At 40.1% G+C, this 15,591-nt stretch overlaps 1 protein-coding gene across 2 annotated transcripts in view; it reads right to left on the bottom strand.

Moving 5' to 3' along the window:
* Positions 1 to 14,917, bottom strand: part of SCML4 (Scm polycomb group protein like 4) — a 41,557-nt gene extending 26,640 nt beyond the window's left edge. Inside the window, exons 1-2 of one of the 2 annotated variants that reach the window (XM_029284319.1) lie at positions 14,717 to 14,917; positions 604 to 733 (exon numbers count right to left, since the gene is read on the bottom strand). In XM_029284319.1, coding sequence (XP_029140152.1) covers positions 604 to 733; positions 14,717 to 14,917 — 331 coding nt within the window. The remainder of the gene's footprint in view (positions 1 to 603; positions 734 to 14,716) is intronic. The other variant, XM_015816900.2, reaches the window with a different exon arrangement.
* Between the last annotated feature and the right edge of the window lie 674 nt (positions 14,918 to 15,591).

Genomic DNA, 15,591 nt, shown 5'->3' with positions numbered 1-15,591 from the left:
AATTAGAGAGGTGACAAAGAAATTATTACATAGCAAAGAAGATAGATGTGCAGTGCTGTGGATAATACACAATTATTATAACCATAATAAAAATGTAGTACTTGAAGTGTTAACAGCTACTCAGACTCGACAATAAAAAGTCTCAAAGCATTTTATTCTAGTTAAATAGGGGGATAATGGCAATAATAGCATTACATAGCTCCATAAGCCACTGAAAGCATGCATAACAAAGCAGAAAATGTAAACAAAGCAGGAGACCCCATTGAAAGCACAACTGAGGAGCGCAGATGGCTTTTCTAAGTTCTGGTGATGAATCTATTCATGCAAAAGCACCCATATTTTACTTTCAGCCTGTGGCACAGAGTCTCTTAAATCAGAGTCAATACACAAGTTGCTTCTGCGCATCTCTTTTTCTATTATGTACCACCAAAGTAGCAAATAATACTGAAAACGAAAATAGAGGAAAACATCAGTTTGGAAAGACAGCTGGCAAATTAATCGATAAGCTGTCTTGGGGCTCTCAGAAGGACAGGGAAGAAAGCTTTCTTAAAAACGCTGGATGTAAAACAAGGCTTTCATTTTGGTGGATTTGATTCCACATACCTGTGAGGGCTTGTGGTGCTGCTGAGTTGGGAATTGTAGCCGCATCCTGGGGGATTGAACTAATATCAGGTTCTGGGGTGCTTCTTGGTGGGGAGATTGCTAAAGGAGTCATTAGAACACGAGATTTCAGCTGGAAGACACAACAGATGTTGGTCATGAATAAACATATCAAATCTATTCGGTTATACCACAACTTTGAGCTCTTTCAACTCCCCAAATTCTGTGACACGGCATTCTTTCCCCGATATGGAACCTAGAACTTCAGAGTTGGAAAGGACCTTGCAGATCCTCCAATCCAACCCCCCACCACCACTCAAGCAGGAGACCCTACACCATTTCAGACAAACGGCTGTCCAGTCTCTTCTTAAAAGCCTCCAGTGATGGAGCATCCACAACTTTTGAAGGCAAGATGTTCCATAAGTTGATTGTTCTCATGGTCAGGAAATTTCTCTTTAGTTCTAGGTTGCTTCTCTCCTTGGTCAGTTTCTATCCATAATTCCTTGTCTGGCCTTCAGGTGTTTTGGAAAATAGGCTGACCCCTTCCTCTCTGTGACAGCCCCTCAAATATTGGAGCACTGCTATTATGTCTCACCTGGTCCTTCTCTTCACTAGACTAGCCATGCCCAGTTCCTGTAACCATTCTTCATATGTTTTAGCCTCTAGCCCCCTTATCATCTTTGTTGCTCTTCTCTGCACTCTTTCTAGAGTCTCAACATCTTTTTTATATTGTGGTGACCAAATCTGGATGTAATATTCCAAGCATGGTCTAACCAAGGCCTTATAAAGCGATGCTAACACTTCACGTGATCTTGATTCTATTCATCGGTTAATGCAGCCTAGGATTGCATTGGCTTTTTAGGTTGCTGTAGCACACTGCTGGTTCATATGTAAATGATTGTCTACTAGGATTCCAAGATCCCTCTCACAATTATAGCTACTGAGCCAAGTTTCACCTAATCTGTACTTGTACATTTGGTTTTTCTTGCTTAAGTGCGAAACCTTGCTTTTCTGTACAATGAATTTCATTTTGTTAGATAGGGCCCAGTGTTCAAGTCTGTTGAGAGTTTATTAATTTATCTAATTAATAATTAGAGAAATATGAGGAAGAGGAAGAAGATAGAAACAAATTGCATTTTAAGTTGCCATGCACAATACTACCTTATGGTGTAATTTGTCCCAGAATTTATTTCTTCCAGAACTTAGAAAAGGGACAGTGAGGAATCATCGAGTTTTTTATACTCTCACTCCCAATGTGCATCTTAGTTGGAAAGTATCACTAACTTGCAATTACTCTTATCAATATAATTATTTTCATATATTATATACTGGGATACAATTTAGCTGCTACTAAGGGACCTATTAAAAGTCAGTTATGTAAAATCTACACGTTCAAAGACATATTTCCCCCTTTTATAAATGTCAGTCTGACACAGTGTGTGAGGACCTCCAGGAATTACTCAAAACAGAGATACTGTGTCTAGTTAAAAACTATATGCTTATCCCAGTCCCTACATCCTTCTAAATGAAATTTCTGTAAATATATTTCCACCATACTGCCACACGTGTCAATAAGTAATAGTGATAAAGCTGATATGATTAAATCCATCTGTTTTTTTTTCTATAAATGCTACAAGACATATGTCTTTGTAAACAATGAGCACATTTAGCAACTTACTGAGACGAATTGGGAAGCAAATATGTAATTTATAGATGTGCATCCAAAGCTAAGATCATATTATAAGTTAAAGCAGGATAATGTGAAACAGGTTTTCATATATCCAGGTTGGAGAAAATAAGTTTGAACCCACTGCAGTTTGGCAAAGACGATCTCTATCTGCAAATTGGAATGATCTGCTGCAGCTTTTTCTTTTCTTGCTCTTAACTTTTGTTGCCATTACCCCTTGTTGCGAGAGTATGAATGAGTCCCTGATGAGTACAAATGCCATGTCCAACTACAGCTCTAGTTCAACTGCAGCTGAGCCAATTGCAGATTCTGTAGGCCGTAATCAGCTAGACCAGTGGTGGTGAACCTATGGCACGCGTGCCAGAGGCGGCACTCAGAGCCCTCTCTGTGGGCACGCGCGCTGTCGCCCCAGCCCCGCCTCCCCCAACGGCCCCCTCCCCACCAGCAGCCCCCCTGGAGGAGAGCCGCCCCCGGTTGTGGCCCACGCAGAGAAGCATAGCCAAGGACATGGCAGCCGGGCAGCAGGTACAAGACTCCGCCCCCACAACCTGCAGCATCATCTGCATGGCCGCCATGGTGCTGCAGGGCTGCCTGGGCAATCTGATGCGGCAGGCCGTGGAGGCGATAGATGGCTCTGCGGGGGATGGGGCGGGGCAGAGTGGGTGGGGCAGGGGGCGGAGTGCTTTTGGGCACTCGGTGTCTAAAAGGTTCGCCATCACTGAGCTAGACCAAGGTGGGGAACTATGGCCCTTTTATGACCTGTGGACTTCAACTCCCCAAATTCTTCAGCCAGCATGGTTGGCTCAGGAATTCTGGGAGCTGAAGTCCACAAATCATAAAGGGGCGGTACTGTAGTTCCCCACCTCTGGTCTAGACTTTACTAAAGAGATTGGCCCCAGGTTGACTTTTATAGGTACACAACACTATTGCAGCTAAAGGGCTGCATGCTTTTCACTCTATTTGTTGTGCTAATCCCTCACAACATTCAAAATTTGCAGCAGGTTTTTTTTATCAGTATCAATTTTACCTAGCTAGAAATGCTGAGAACCACCAGAGAATACCATGACTTACTCCCTGAACTGCCGAATCTCCTGAAACAATAAAAATGTATTCACTCGCATTCCATGCAAAAGAAAAAAGAAAGATACAACCAGTTCCCTCTCCTCCCATCCAGATATTCAGTGTGTGTGAATGCATGTGCCCTTGTTTCAGTGTTGACTCCTGGTAACTGTTTTGGATTAGCCACCACAGATTTCTTGGTGAAGTTTTTTGGAAGTAGTTTACCATTGTCCCTTTTCTAGGGCTGAGAGTGTGTGACTGGCCCAGCTGGCTTTGTGCCTACAATATTTTTTTTTCAGAATATATACAGGTAAAAGAAATATCTTTCTATATCTCTACTGAAGCTATTTTTGTGATAAAGTACAATGAATGGAAGGCTAGACAAATGTTGTGTAAGATCCACCCAGAGTCAAGTAACTCTCCAGAAACTGGGACTTTATATTGTTCCATGAAAGAAATGGAGGATGAACAGCCTGAAATAAAGTCCAACACAGAACCTTCATAACTGCACTTGATTTTTCTAACTTCTTAAGCTTTATATTTCTTTTTTTTAAAAAAAACACGTTTTAAAAATATTTTCATAATAATGCTATAAACCCACAAAGCCAATCCAAAGCAGTAAAGGGGGGGGGAGAGAAACCTTGTCTGATTTAAACAGACTTTCATATAGACAATCAAAAGCAATGGAGAAGAAAATTGCATGTTAGAAGTTCTAATTTAGATCTGATGTAGAGTTTATAGAACACAGTAAATCAATAAATGAAATGATCTCTTTTGTCTGCCAAAATGAAAATCACCAGATACAAACAATCTGCCTTTACATGCTTGTGCCTAACCTCATATAGGTTTTTTTTTAAAACTTATGCAACTTTAACCCTATTTTTGCTTGTCCCTTGAGTCAACATACTCTGTCTTACACTTGTTCTCACGTGTGTGCATACGCATATACAAATACAGAAATACTTTCTCTAGGAAGATAGTAGTAGTATTTTCTGGCAAGTCTAATCTCTCCCAAAATCTAAAATTTGCCACCTAGTGAATGGTCCAGACTTAGTGAATGTTCTATCAATGCAAAGTATATTTTCCTGATCTGGCACTGCTCAGATGGGCTACAGTACAATTTTCCTGGCACGCAAAGCTATACAGCCTGGTGATCAAGAAAGTGGCAAGTCAATGGTTCAATAAACTGTGGTGACCCGGTGGTAACAATGTAGTATTGCAGGCTAACTCACTGCTCATTGCCAGCAGTTCGATTTTAACTGGCTCAAGATTGACTCAGCCTTCCATCTATCCAAGGTCGGTAAAATGGGAATCGAGATCATTGGGGACAATATGCTAACTCTATAAACCCCTTAGAGAGGGCTCTAAAAGCTCTATGAAGTGGTATATAAGTCTAAGTGCTATTGCTAATACATCTGGGCAGCCCCATATGAAAGCAGCATCTTACTTCCTGGACTGCTGAGCTAGTCTTCAGGCCTTTCCCTGGGCATGTCTGCTCCTGTATTGTGAAGAGCTACAAACAAACAAATGTGCAGGCTCTTGAAAAATGGTACTGAACTCAAGACCTACTAGAAGCACCGTCTCTATAAACCACAAAATGCAGAGCTTGTTGGGTTTCCTGGATTAGGAGTTAAACTCGATAGTAGTGTCTTTCAACTGAGGCCTCATATTGGGCCCCTCTTTAATACGGATCACAAACTAGGATTCAACATAAAGATAAAACCTGATCTGAACAGACTAAACTGCGAAGTTCTGAGAGATTGCATCTTTGAATCTGGACAGCCCTAACTATTTCTATCCAATTGTCTAGTTGCGGTCCCATGTTGGCGCTTTTCAACTTAGCTTTCCTTGGTGTTTAGCAATGAGTTTAATCCTATTTTTGAGTTCCTGTTAGCCCTTCAAAGTGGACATCGTCAGGAAACATAGATATTAGAACTCTGTTGATATGGTCATAATATTGCAAAATATGGTTATAATATTGATGGGATTTGTCCTTCCCTCTCTCTTATACCATAGAGAGTGAAGGCAGGGCAATCTTGAGTTCCTTTCTCATCCTATTTTCCTGGGCTAAATTTATGTTTTCATAACAGCTGCCACATATTTTCTTTTACTGTTCCTTGTATTTGCCCTTTCCACAAAACAGAGGCAAAACCATGCTTGGAAATAGCACAGGGAATGGATGAAAATCTTCCACTTGTATACCACATTTGCTAAAAGAAAATTTTGGAGTGGGTTCCCATAGTCCTGTGGTGGCGAACCTATGGCACGCATGCCAGAGGTGGCACGCAGAGCCCTCTCTGTGGGCACGCGCGCCATCACCCCAGTCCTAGGCCTTCAGCTGGGTTTTATAAAACCTTTTCGCTTTAGGCCTCCACCGCCGTGTGCAAAAAAAAAAGGTTCAATCAATCAATCAACTTCTCACAGGAAAAAAAAGATCTCGCAAAGTTGGAATTAATTGAACTTTTTAGTCCCACCCAGTCTGCCATTACCACCGCAGCCACACCCACCCAATGGGCCACGCCCACCCAGCACCCGACGATACATAAGTGGGTTTTGGGTTGCAGTTTGGGCACTCGGTCTCTAAAAGGTTCGCCATCACTGCCATAGTCCATCAGCAGAATGAACAGGGAAGTCCCCAGATACAACAAGGAAGTATTGCCAAATTTTGAAGTTAGCAAACTAACCCACGTTGCCATCTAAATGTGCATTAAGGAAGCATCATACCACAAGTCCAGATCAATCTAAGCCCATCACTGTTTATGTTGTACTTCACTGAAACAGAAATGTTTATCCATAGAAATAAAAAAACAAAAATCCAACTATCTCAAAAATGTTTCCTTGATAGAATAATATATTCTTGGAATTGTTATGATTAGTGTATGGCATTGTTACAGTAGCCAGGAGACTACAATGCAATTGTAGAGTAGTAGTTTGGCTGCCAAGGTATCAGCTCTGTTGTAGGAAACACTCACGGGCATCCCATGGTGCGTCACAAGAGGGCGAGCTGGTTTCTCATCAGAAAGAGAGACAAGTGGATCTTCCTGCACATCACCCAAGGCACCCTCCCTCCCCAGAGCTGCCTCACAAACAGATGCCACAACTGGGAAGGTTCAGAGGACAGGAATCTGACTGCCTGCACCAAGCACCAGCTTATTTGGGAGCTCACCTCAAACATACAGTGCTAGAACTCGAACCGCTGGAGTGGAAACCATCTCCAGCGTCATTAAGCCATTGAGCCACCATCCCTCTTATATTCTTGGAAAAGAATAAATCATTCATTTAGCTTTGGCCCTGAATAAAGACATTTGGAAAATGATAAGTACTGCACACATACACACAAACATGCATGTGCACCAACATTTCAGTGAAATACTGCAGCAGATTCACATTTGTCAGGAGGACTGTTCTTCAACCACAGTGGTACCACCTGATCATTTTAAAGCTTGGACTGGTTTAACAACTGTTCCCTTTGGATAACTATTATTTCAGTTGTGAATCACACATGGCTTACTTGACAATAAATGTAGCAGCAAATGCTCTCTGGAAAACAAGTGCCTGTATATATTCCTATTGGATGCTCTCTGGTGCTGGAAACTGGGCAGAGGGAGAGGGAGCATGAATGGAAGGAACAGAGACTATATTAACATTTTTATTTTTTATTTAAATTATGAATAGACTGCTACGTGCTTTCCCCCAAGGATGTAGAAATCCCTCTCTTAGGTTGTTACGGACCCATTTAGCCCTCCCTTCAACTAGATTGCCATTCCTCCACCACTGACACTGGAAATCATTATGTCGGAGTGAAATAGGCTACTTTATTAAACATGGCTTCTCCACAAAAATAGCATTAGGTATGCATAAGCAGCATGGAGACGGTAGTGGTGAACAGACGGCTTCATAAATATGTAGATAAGGGGCAAAGTGTAATAAATCTGGATCTCCGGAGTGGTACTTGTGAAAAGCTATTTTAGCAAAACCTTTGAGAGCGAAGCTCAACATACAACCCTGTCATCTGAACTGAAATCTTTCCCCAAATTGGGATTAGATGATCTTGCAGTTTTAATGTGGATGGGATGTGGACTCTTGATATATTTAGTTTACAAACAGAACGACAGCACAAAAGGCTACACACAATCACACACTTGCTCCAGTCAAGTGAGAGTGCAAGGTGGCAAGCCAAAAAAACAACTTGTAGCAGAACCACCAAAATAAGTGCCTTCTTTTAGCTTCCAGGAACTAAAGGGAACCATGTTTGGGAACTAAAGGGAACCATGAAGGCAATGGCAAACATTCATAGTGATTATTTACTGAGTTAAAAAGAGGGGAAATGTTTTTTTTTTCAGCTGAAAAATCTGCCAAAAACTGGTGTCAAAATGAGTAAGCACTGATGACTCGTATAATGCAGTTGTTAAATAAATTCACAAGGAAGAAGTAAAGCCACCTATTGTAAATAACACTGATACCTGTACAGTTACATGTTACAATCAGCACAGAAATGCAGATCCAGAATCCAACTGTAACTGTAAACTTGTTTGCTTCACATTGTCCTTTGGTTATTTTGTAAAATGTTTTTTGTATTCCGAGGAGCCTAAGAATTTCTCTAATCTCCTGAACATTTAGCAACTAAAATAGTCTTTTTCTATCAGAAAAGCAGATGATAAATGCAATCAGGAATAAAATAAATAATGACCTATCAAAACAGAACTGGTTTTAGAAATAAAATACCCTCAAAGTGGTAATCAAATCTGTATATAAAATCGACACTACCATTACCCTAGATAAAATCAGATTGTAGGAACAAGCTGATGAAATAATTAGGGAACAGTTCCCTTTGCATATGTTTCTGCTGATGTCTTTAATCTTCTTGTAAACTGTCAAGAATGGAAGACCTTAGAAATGGGAGAAATAAACAAATAAAATGTGAGCAATTCCAAGTTGGATGTCCTGCATATTTTAATGGTTATAATAAAACTACACTCTTGTTAAGGAATATTAATGGGGGGACCTTTTATTTTGTTACCAGTCCAACTCTGAGAGTTTCAATAGTCTACAATTCTTTCCAAGGTAGGTAGGTAGGTAAGTAGGTAGATGATAGATAGATAGATAGATAGATAGATAGATAGACAGACAGACAGACAGACAGACAGACAGACAGACAGACAGACAGACAGACAGACTAAATACATGATAAGTATCCTTGAAGTTACTGTGTTTAATATAAGCGTTCTGCAACATTTTGGATCATCATTTACTCACAACAATAAAACTCTCACCTACTTACTTGTTTTAATTTATGCACATTGCAATCAGAAAGATTCTTGGTGATTAACAATAGATCTATAACAATACAACAAACTCCACCAAATAATAAATTGAAAAGTGTGATATTTGATGCAATATGATGAAATAAAACACTCAAAATATTGAGATTTTGTTTTAAAAAAGGGAAAAGAAGCAATTAGCACAAAATTTTACAGACAACAGAGGAGGAAACCAAAGTAAATAGCAATGCATATATTCTAAATGTAAGAGTTTTTTGTATCTGTATATTTCACATGCAGGAGTAGCATAGTCAAGCATCTTTTTATCTTATAGATGCCCACAATCTCTGTCAAAACTTCTTCAGTCAAGAGTTGCTAGATATCATAACAGAAAAGGACAGGTAGTCCTCTACTTACAACAGTTCATTTAGGAATGGAAAAAAGTGGCTTATGACCATTTTCCATACTTACAACCACTACAGCATCCCCATGGTCACATGATCAAAATTCAGACACTTGGCAACTGACTTCTATTTATGACGATTGCAGTGTCCCAGGGGGTCATGTGATCCCCTTTTGCGACAATCTGACAAGCAAAATCAATGGGGAAGCCAGATTCTCTGAACAACGGTGCTACTAACTTAACAACTGCAGTGAACCAATTAACAGCTATGACAAGAAAGGTCATAAAATGGGACAAAACTTAACAAGTGTCTCACGTAGCAACAGAAATTTTGGGCTCAATTGTGGCTGTAAGCCGAGGACTGCCTGTGCTCTTGCAGATTAGAGGATCGATTCTATCTCAAAAAGAAGCCAAGAATTTTGCAGCAGTGCCTTCCATATCCAATTCATTTACAGCCAAATTAGACTATTACCAGATTTTATGTAGTGATTCAAACCAATTTCAAAACAATATGGTCTCTTATAGGTACCACATATGGTGATTTTTTTTTGACGACTTTTGAATTGTCCATAATTATAAATGCAGAGGTGTATAGAATGGATTGCAACAGGCGTATTTGGTTTTGAATTTACTGCATTTTTAATGCAATCGCTCGGAAAAATAATAATGGAAAATGGAAAATTATGCAAAAGAATTCATTCCTTCATTTCAACACTTTCCACCTATATTCACTTAAATATAATATTCAGTATGAACACTATATCTCAAAATAATGTAGAGAGGAGCTTCCTATACAATACAAAAGAATTATTGTTATGACAGAGATGCTTTTCTCCAAGAATTATCCAAGCCAGATATAAAAACTATTTTTTAGATGATAGAATTTCCAGAGAAATTGGACAGGATAAACAAATGTCTCTTGGACTATACCAGGGGTAGGCAACCTTGGCTCTTTTATGATTTGTGGACTTCAACTCCCAGAATTCCTGAGCCAGCATGACTCAGCTTGGAAACCTCTCCCTTTCCCATCAGCATGGCTGGCTCAGGAATTCTGGGAGTTGAAGTCCACGAGTCATAAAAGAGCCAACGTTGCCTACCCCTAGACTATACTGTATACCAGAGTTCCCCCACATTTACGGCTTTGCATATCTGGGGGGGGGGAAGGGAGAGGGGATGGTTCCACACGAGTGACCAGCAAGCATGCGCTTACATGCAGCTTCACTTGTACAAGTGGCATGTATGCGCACCTGCCGCTCACGCAAATGGAGCACACGCGCATGCACTCTCTGCTCACACAGAGGATGTGTGCATGTGCACTGGCCAATTCCACGGCCCAGTTGCAATCTCCTCACAGCCCACTAGTGGGCTGCAGCCCACAGGTGGGGGACCCCTGCTGTATACAAATAATGCTGTCTTAAGAATCTGTGAGATTACATATTTTAAAAAAATACCGGCATTACTGCAGCATATGTTTGCAGGTCCCCCAATATTAATTTTATGGTAATCCTTGCAGCTTTGCTAAAATAAAACAAGTTCAGAAGATGGATGTACTAGGTCACAAAAAGTCTTTCCATTGTTTCTAATTGTCCTAATATTCAAGATCATATATTTTGTCAGAATAGGACACCCTGTTCTGTTCAATTTTACTAATATGTAAAAGCTTTTATTATGAAATATATGACATTTTCTTTAGGATTTGATGTCTGGATCTGGCTAACTGTTCTTTACCATAATACATGATCATAATTTAAATACTATTTACAATATTATTTACATTTTCCTTGTGTGATTGTATATTGGAGTTTTCTCTTAAGCTAAATAAATCCAAAAAAATGAAAAAAGTGGAAATTTAATCTAGCACCAGGGTCATTGTTTCCTGTACCACAAAGGGAGAATGCTCTTTTGCTTATTTGTTTATTTATTTATAAAATTTAAATTGTTTCCCATCTCACTGAAAGTAACTCAGAGAGGGGCTCACAACAAGCAGATAAAAAACAAATATAAAATATAAACATCCATATTTATATTGGGATACAAAAGATACAAACGGTAGGCAAAAAGAAAATAAAAATAGCCACCTCAACAATGGAACCACCTGAACCACCTCTGGTTCCCTGGATGTCTCAGGCCTGACAACTTGGCCAAGTCCTGAAGGCTTTTCAGAATATCAAAAAGGATGGAGCTAATCTAATTTTGTGGGGAAGAATTTTCCATAAGGCGGGCATGACAGTAGAGAGAAATGTCTCCTGGGACCCACTGAATGAAGTTCCCGCTGTCAGTTTAATTCTCTGGACAACTCTCATTCTTAATGGTTTGGGAATGGAAAGCGACTCTTCCTTCTACATGTATCTCTTAACCTTTAAAATAGTATAGGAGTAGCATCCATCCTTGCTGATAAACAAGGAGCAATGTGAAAGCTATGGAGCCACTTCATAGAAAAGATTCATCCAGTCAGCTGCTTATTATTTTTAAGCAAGCAGGACCAACCTTTTCTATTTCACACTGCTTTTAAAATATGGCCTAGGTTTAAATTCACTGCTAGTGCCTTGAAATGCCCTAGAGATACCTCTTATAATTATTTTGATTGTCCTAATGCAGAGACAAACATAATAGTAACCTGAAAGGGATGCTATATAGAAGTCACAACCTGTTGTGTATCACTCCAGAGCACAGAATGTAGAGTAATTATGGTTTGTTGCAGTCAGCCAGATGTTCAGTCTGGATCTGGCATTTTTATCCACCTACTGAGTCCTTTCCAAGGACCTGGGATAGTCAGATGTTGATGCTGATGTTGTTAAAGGTATCATTGCAGGATGTAAGTTGTTCCAAGTAAAGCTGCCTTTTGCAATTGACTGATGGTGATTTTGTCAATGCCACTGATGTTCAAGTGGTGCTCCAGCTGTTTTGGGATTGCGTCTAAGGCACCTATTACTACTGGTACTACCTTTGCTTCCTTTTGCCATAGTTGTTCTAGTTCTATTTTCAGGTCTTTATAATGTTGTTATCTTTTCCAGTTCTTTCTCTTCTATTCTGCTGTCTCCAGGTACTGCCACATTCACTATCCAGACTTATTATTAATAATAATAAATGTATTTGCCTGAATTACTCGGACCCAATAATAAGAAATTATCTATTTATCACTCTCTCAATTTTTTCTTGAGTTTCCACTCTAGTTGCTATAAAATGTAAGAGAGAAAAGTTGTACCAATTACATTTAAAAAAAAAATCCATATAAACAAGGAGCTTTCTAAAATCTGCTCAGTAAGATTTAGGTGCTAAAATAACTTACAGCCTCCATAATACTATAAAAGACAAGTTCCACTGTTCAGCCTTAGGCATCTTCATATATTAAAAAGTATCCATAGAAGAAAAAATATGTATCTCAGGGTTGGACTGTGGAGTTTGTGGTGGTCTCTGAACTTGGTGGTTTCTTTAGGTATTTCCTTATCTGACTAATATTAGCAGTCATAATGACTGTGGGGTTTGTTCCCTGCTTATATACACAGTGGCTTGCCCTGCCACTGTAGGTGGGGTGTGTGGTTATAGCAGATAAGCAGAGATTAATACTAAACAATCAAGCAGAAAGCAATATTCTAATCAAAAAGCTATCAAGGAGGCAATCATGTAGGCAAAACTAAGCAGATATTCTAATCGAGAAGTTACCAAGGAAAAACACATATCCCCACCTACACTGGCAGAGAAAGCTACTATATATAAACAGGTAGCAAACTCCCCTTTCACTAGCACTGATGATGCTACCTAATCAGGTAATGAAATGTCTGCAAACAAGCAGCCAAGCTAACAGAGTACCAAGGACTCCATATATTAAAAAGTCTTCCTACAATGGAACAATTGCATCTGAATGAGAAGTTAGTTTAGAATTAACTCACAGTTTTGAAAGTCTGGATTTACCATTAAAATCAATGTTCTGTTATTAAATCATCTGCTGTGCAATTTACCAGATATCATGGGTGGTCACATAAACTGATTCTCTAAATAAATATCCATACATGTTTTGTTTTTTTCTGGTCATCTTTACGTCTGGTAATTGTTGGAAATTCATAATAGCTCATAATGTTTTTTTTTAAAGGACACAATAAAAACCAGATGAAAAAGACAGAATTAATATCACATGTAAAAGTCTTGTAGTCTTGGCAAGCTTCCTAAAGATTAAAAATGATCAGCTCTGATTGGACTCACTTTCTAGATTGGATTCATATACATTAGTAACCTAATAGGGGTCTCCAACCTTGGTAACATTAAGACTTGTAGACTTCAACTCCCAGAATTCCTCAGCCTTAAAGTTGCCAAGGTTGGAGACCCCCTGATCTAACAGACTTTGTGAAGGTGAAATCTCAAAGCAACTAGAAGCAGAACACTCTATTTTTGATATTGTAAACATTGTGGGATTCGTGCAGAGACCTGGCAAATTACAACTTATTTTATAGCTTCTAATACAATATATTATTAAATATTCTATAACGCTTGATTCCTGGAATGAAAACATTCAATCTTTTCTGGGTTTTTTTTTTCTTTTTTTGACCACAGTTCAAAATAAGTAATTTCTCCTATCTGATCAGGAAATAGAGCTTTATTTGATATTTGTAACCATAGCGTTTTTATGGTTAAATGTAGGAACTCTTATTTGGTTTAAAGTAGTGTTTTGCTTTTTCAGCAATCTGAAGAAGAACTATAGAGAAAACAAAGAAATGTTTGGTTGTAGGAAAGTCCCAAAATGACTTCATGGCAAAGGGAGCTGAAAACACCCCCCCCCCCCATTTGTTTGAAGCTCTAGAGAACTGCTCATGATTAGTGTCAACAATGCTATGCAAAGAGATTAATGGCACTTGTACACGATCACTATCCACTCCTCTATCCCTCAAAACCTTTACAAATGACCTGCAATCACTCCTACTACTCAGAATAACCAAGACCATTGCACTGCCCAAGCTGTTACACACTTCAATAACAACCAAATTCCTCATGCCTTACTTTACGCAGAGAAGGAAGGAAGACCAAAGCAATTTGCTGCTTAACATCTGGCCTGATACTTGCCAAAGAAAAAGGAGAAGTGCAGTATGTTGTCAATTTCACCTCTGCTCATTTCACCTGAATTACTGAGGAAGAAATGCAGAGCTGTCAAACCAACATTTCACAACGCAGTCTGCTAGGGCAGCTGAACCTCAGATCTCGGGAAGAAGGTTGAGGCATGAATTCCCTCAATGGGGAAGCAGCTTGCATCCAAATTCCAGAGACCTTCCCCCCCCTTTATTGCAGCTGAAAACCAGTTCCTCTTCCCCTACACAGCTAAGTGGTAAGTAAACTAGCTCAGCTGCCAAAGAAAGTCAAATGGCATGGGGGTCATAGAAGTGAAAAGCTTGTTCAGCAGCAGTAGCAGCAAATTGTCCTGTGGAGGGAAGTATCTTTATGCCATTTCCTAAGCCACTAATTGTGGTTCATGCAGAATAGGTAGCTTCATCTATACAACGATTTTTGGAAGGCTTAACAAAACCCAATAGACATGCTCCCCCAGAACAGGTTGTTACAAATTTCCCTAGATCTAGACAAGCCAGCTAGAAGATTTTACATCTTCTGATAATACCCTGAACAAAGTGCTCTGATGAAGCTTTGCACAAGGACAGAATCTAAGCAAAGGCCCCAAAAAAAAAAAAAGGAAAATAACAAAACAAACAGAAAATATCATACCTTATACCCAGGTTTTCTCCCTCGCTTCTTTGGGATCTTCACAACGGGCAAAGATCCAGGAGGTGAAGAGTAAAGATTATGAACTGCCATTTTCATAGGACTGGAATGGAGTGGGGGTCTTCCTCTTTTTCGGCCTGGAATTCTAGAAGACTGCATGTCAACAGAATCCAGTCTTGGAGGCAGGAACGGCAAATGATTCATAAGTAAAGGAGCTGCAATTTTAAAAAAAATTGAAAAGTGAGGATATATTTAACATGCATAATGCAACCTTCATTATTCCCCAGCATGATAGGTGGCATTTTGTGAATAAAGAGTAAGAAATACTGAAGTAAGCAAAAGAAAAATAAAAGCACATGATTAAAAAAAATGGAAAGGAAATAGCTAAATTCAGTTCACACAGATGCCATTTACTATACCAGTGGTGGCGAACCTGTGGCACATGTGCCAGAGGCGGCACGGAAAGCCCTCTCTGTGGGCACGTGCACTGTCGCCCCAGCCCCGCCTCCCCCACAGCCCCCTCTTCACCAGCAGCCCCCCCAAAGGAGAGTCGCCCCCAGGCATGGCCCGCACGAGGCAGCACAGCCAAAGACATTGCAGCCAGGCAGCAGGGACAAGACTCCGCCCTCATGCCCCGTCACGTGCAGATGATACTGCAGGGCGCAGGCAGAGGGCGTGGCCACCACGGCACTGCAGGGCCGCTTGGGCAATCTGCTGTGGCGGGCCACGGAGGTGGTGGGTGGCCCGGCAGGCAGGGCAGGGCAGGGGCGGAGGGGTGGGGGCAGTTTTTGGGCACTCAGTGTCTAAAAGGTTCGCCATCACTGGCCTATATGATGTGCAACCCAAAAGTACTTATGAATAATAAATTCCCTGAGGAT

The sequence above is a fragment of the Protobothrops mucrosquamatus genome, unplaced genomic scaffold (genome assembly GCF_001527695.2).
Source record: "Protobothrops mucrosquamatus isolate PMUCROS unplaced genomic scaffold, P.Mucros_1.0 scaffold518, whole genome shotgun sequence".
Taxonomy (NCBI): Eukaryota; Metazoa; Chordata; class Lepidosauria; order Squamata; family Viperidae; genus Protobothrops; species Protobothrops mucrosquamatus.
Note: the sequence above shows the minus strand (reverse complement) of the source record. Positions and strands in the feature narration are given on the sequence as shown.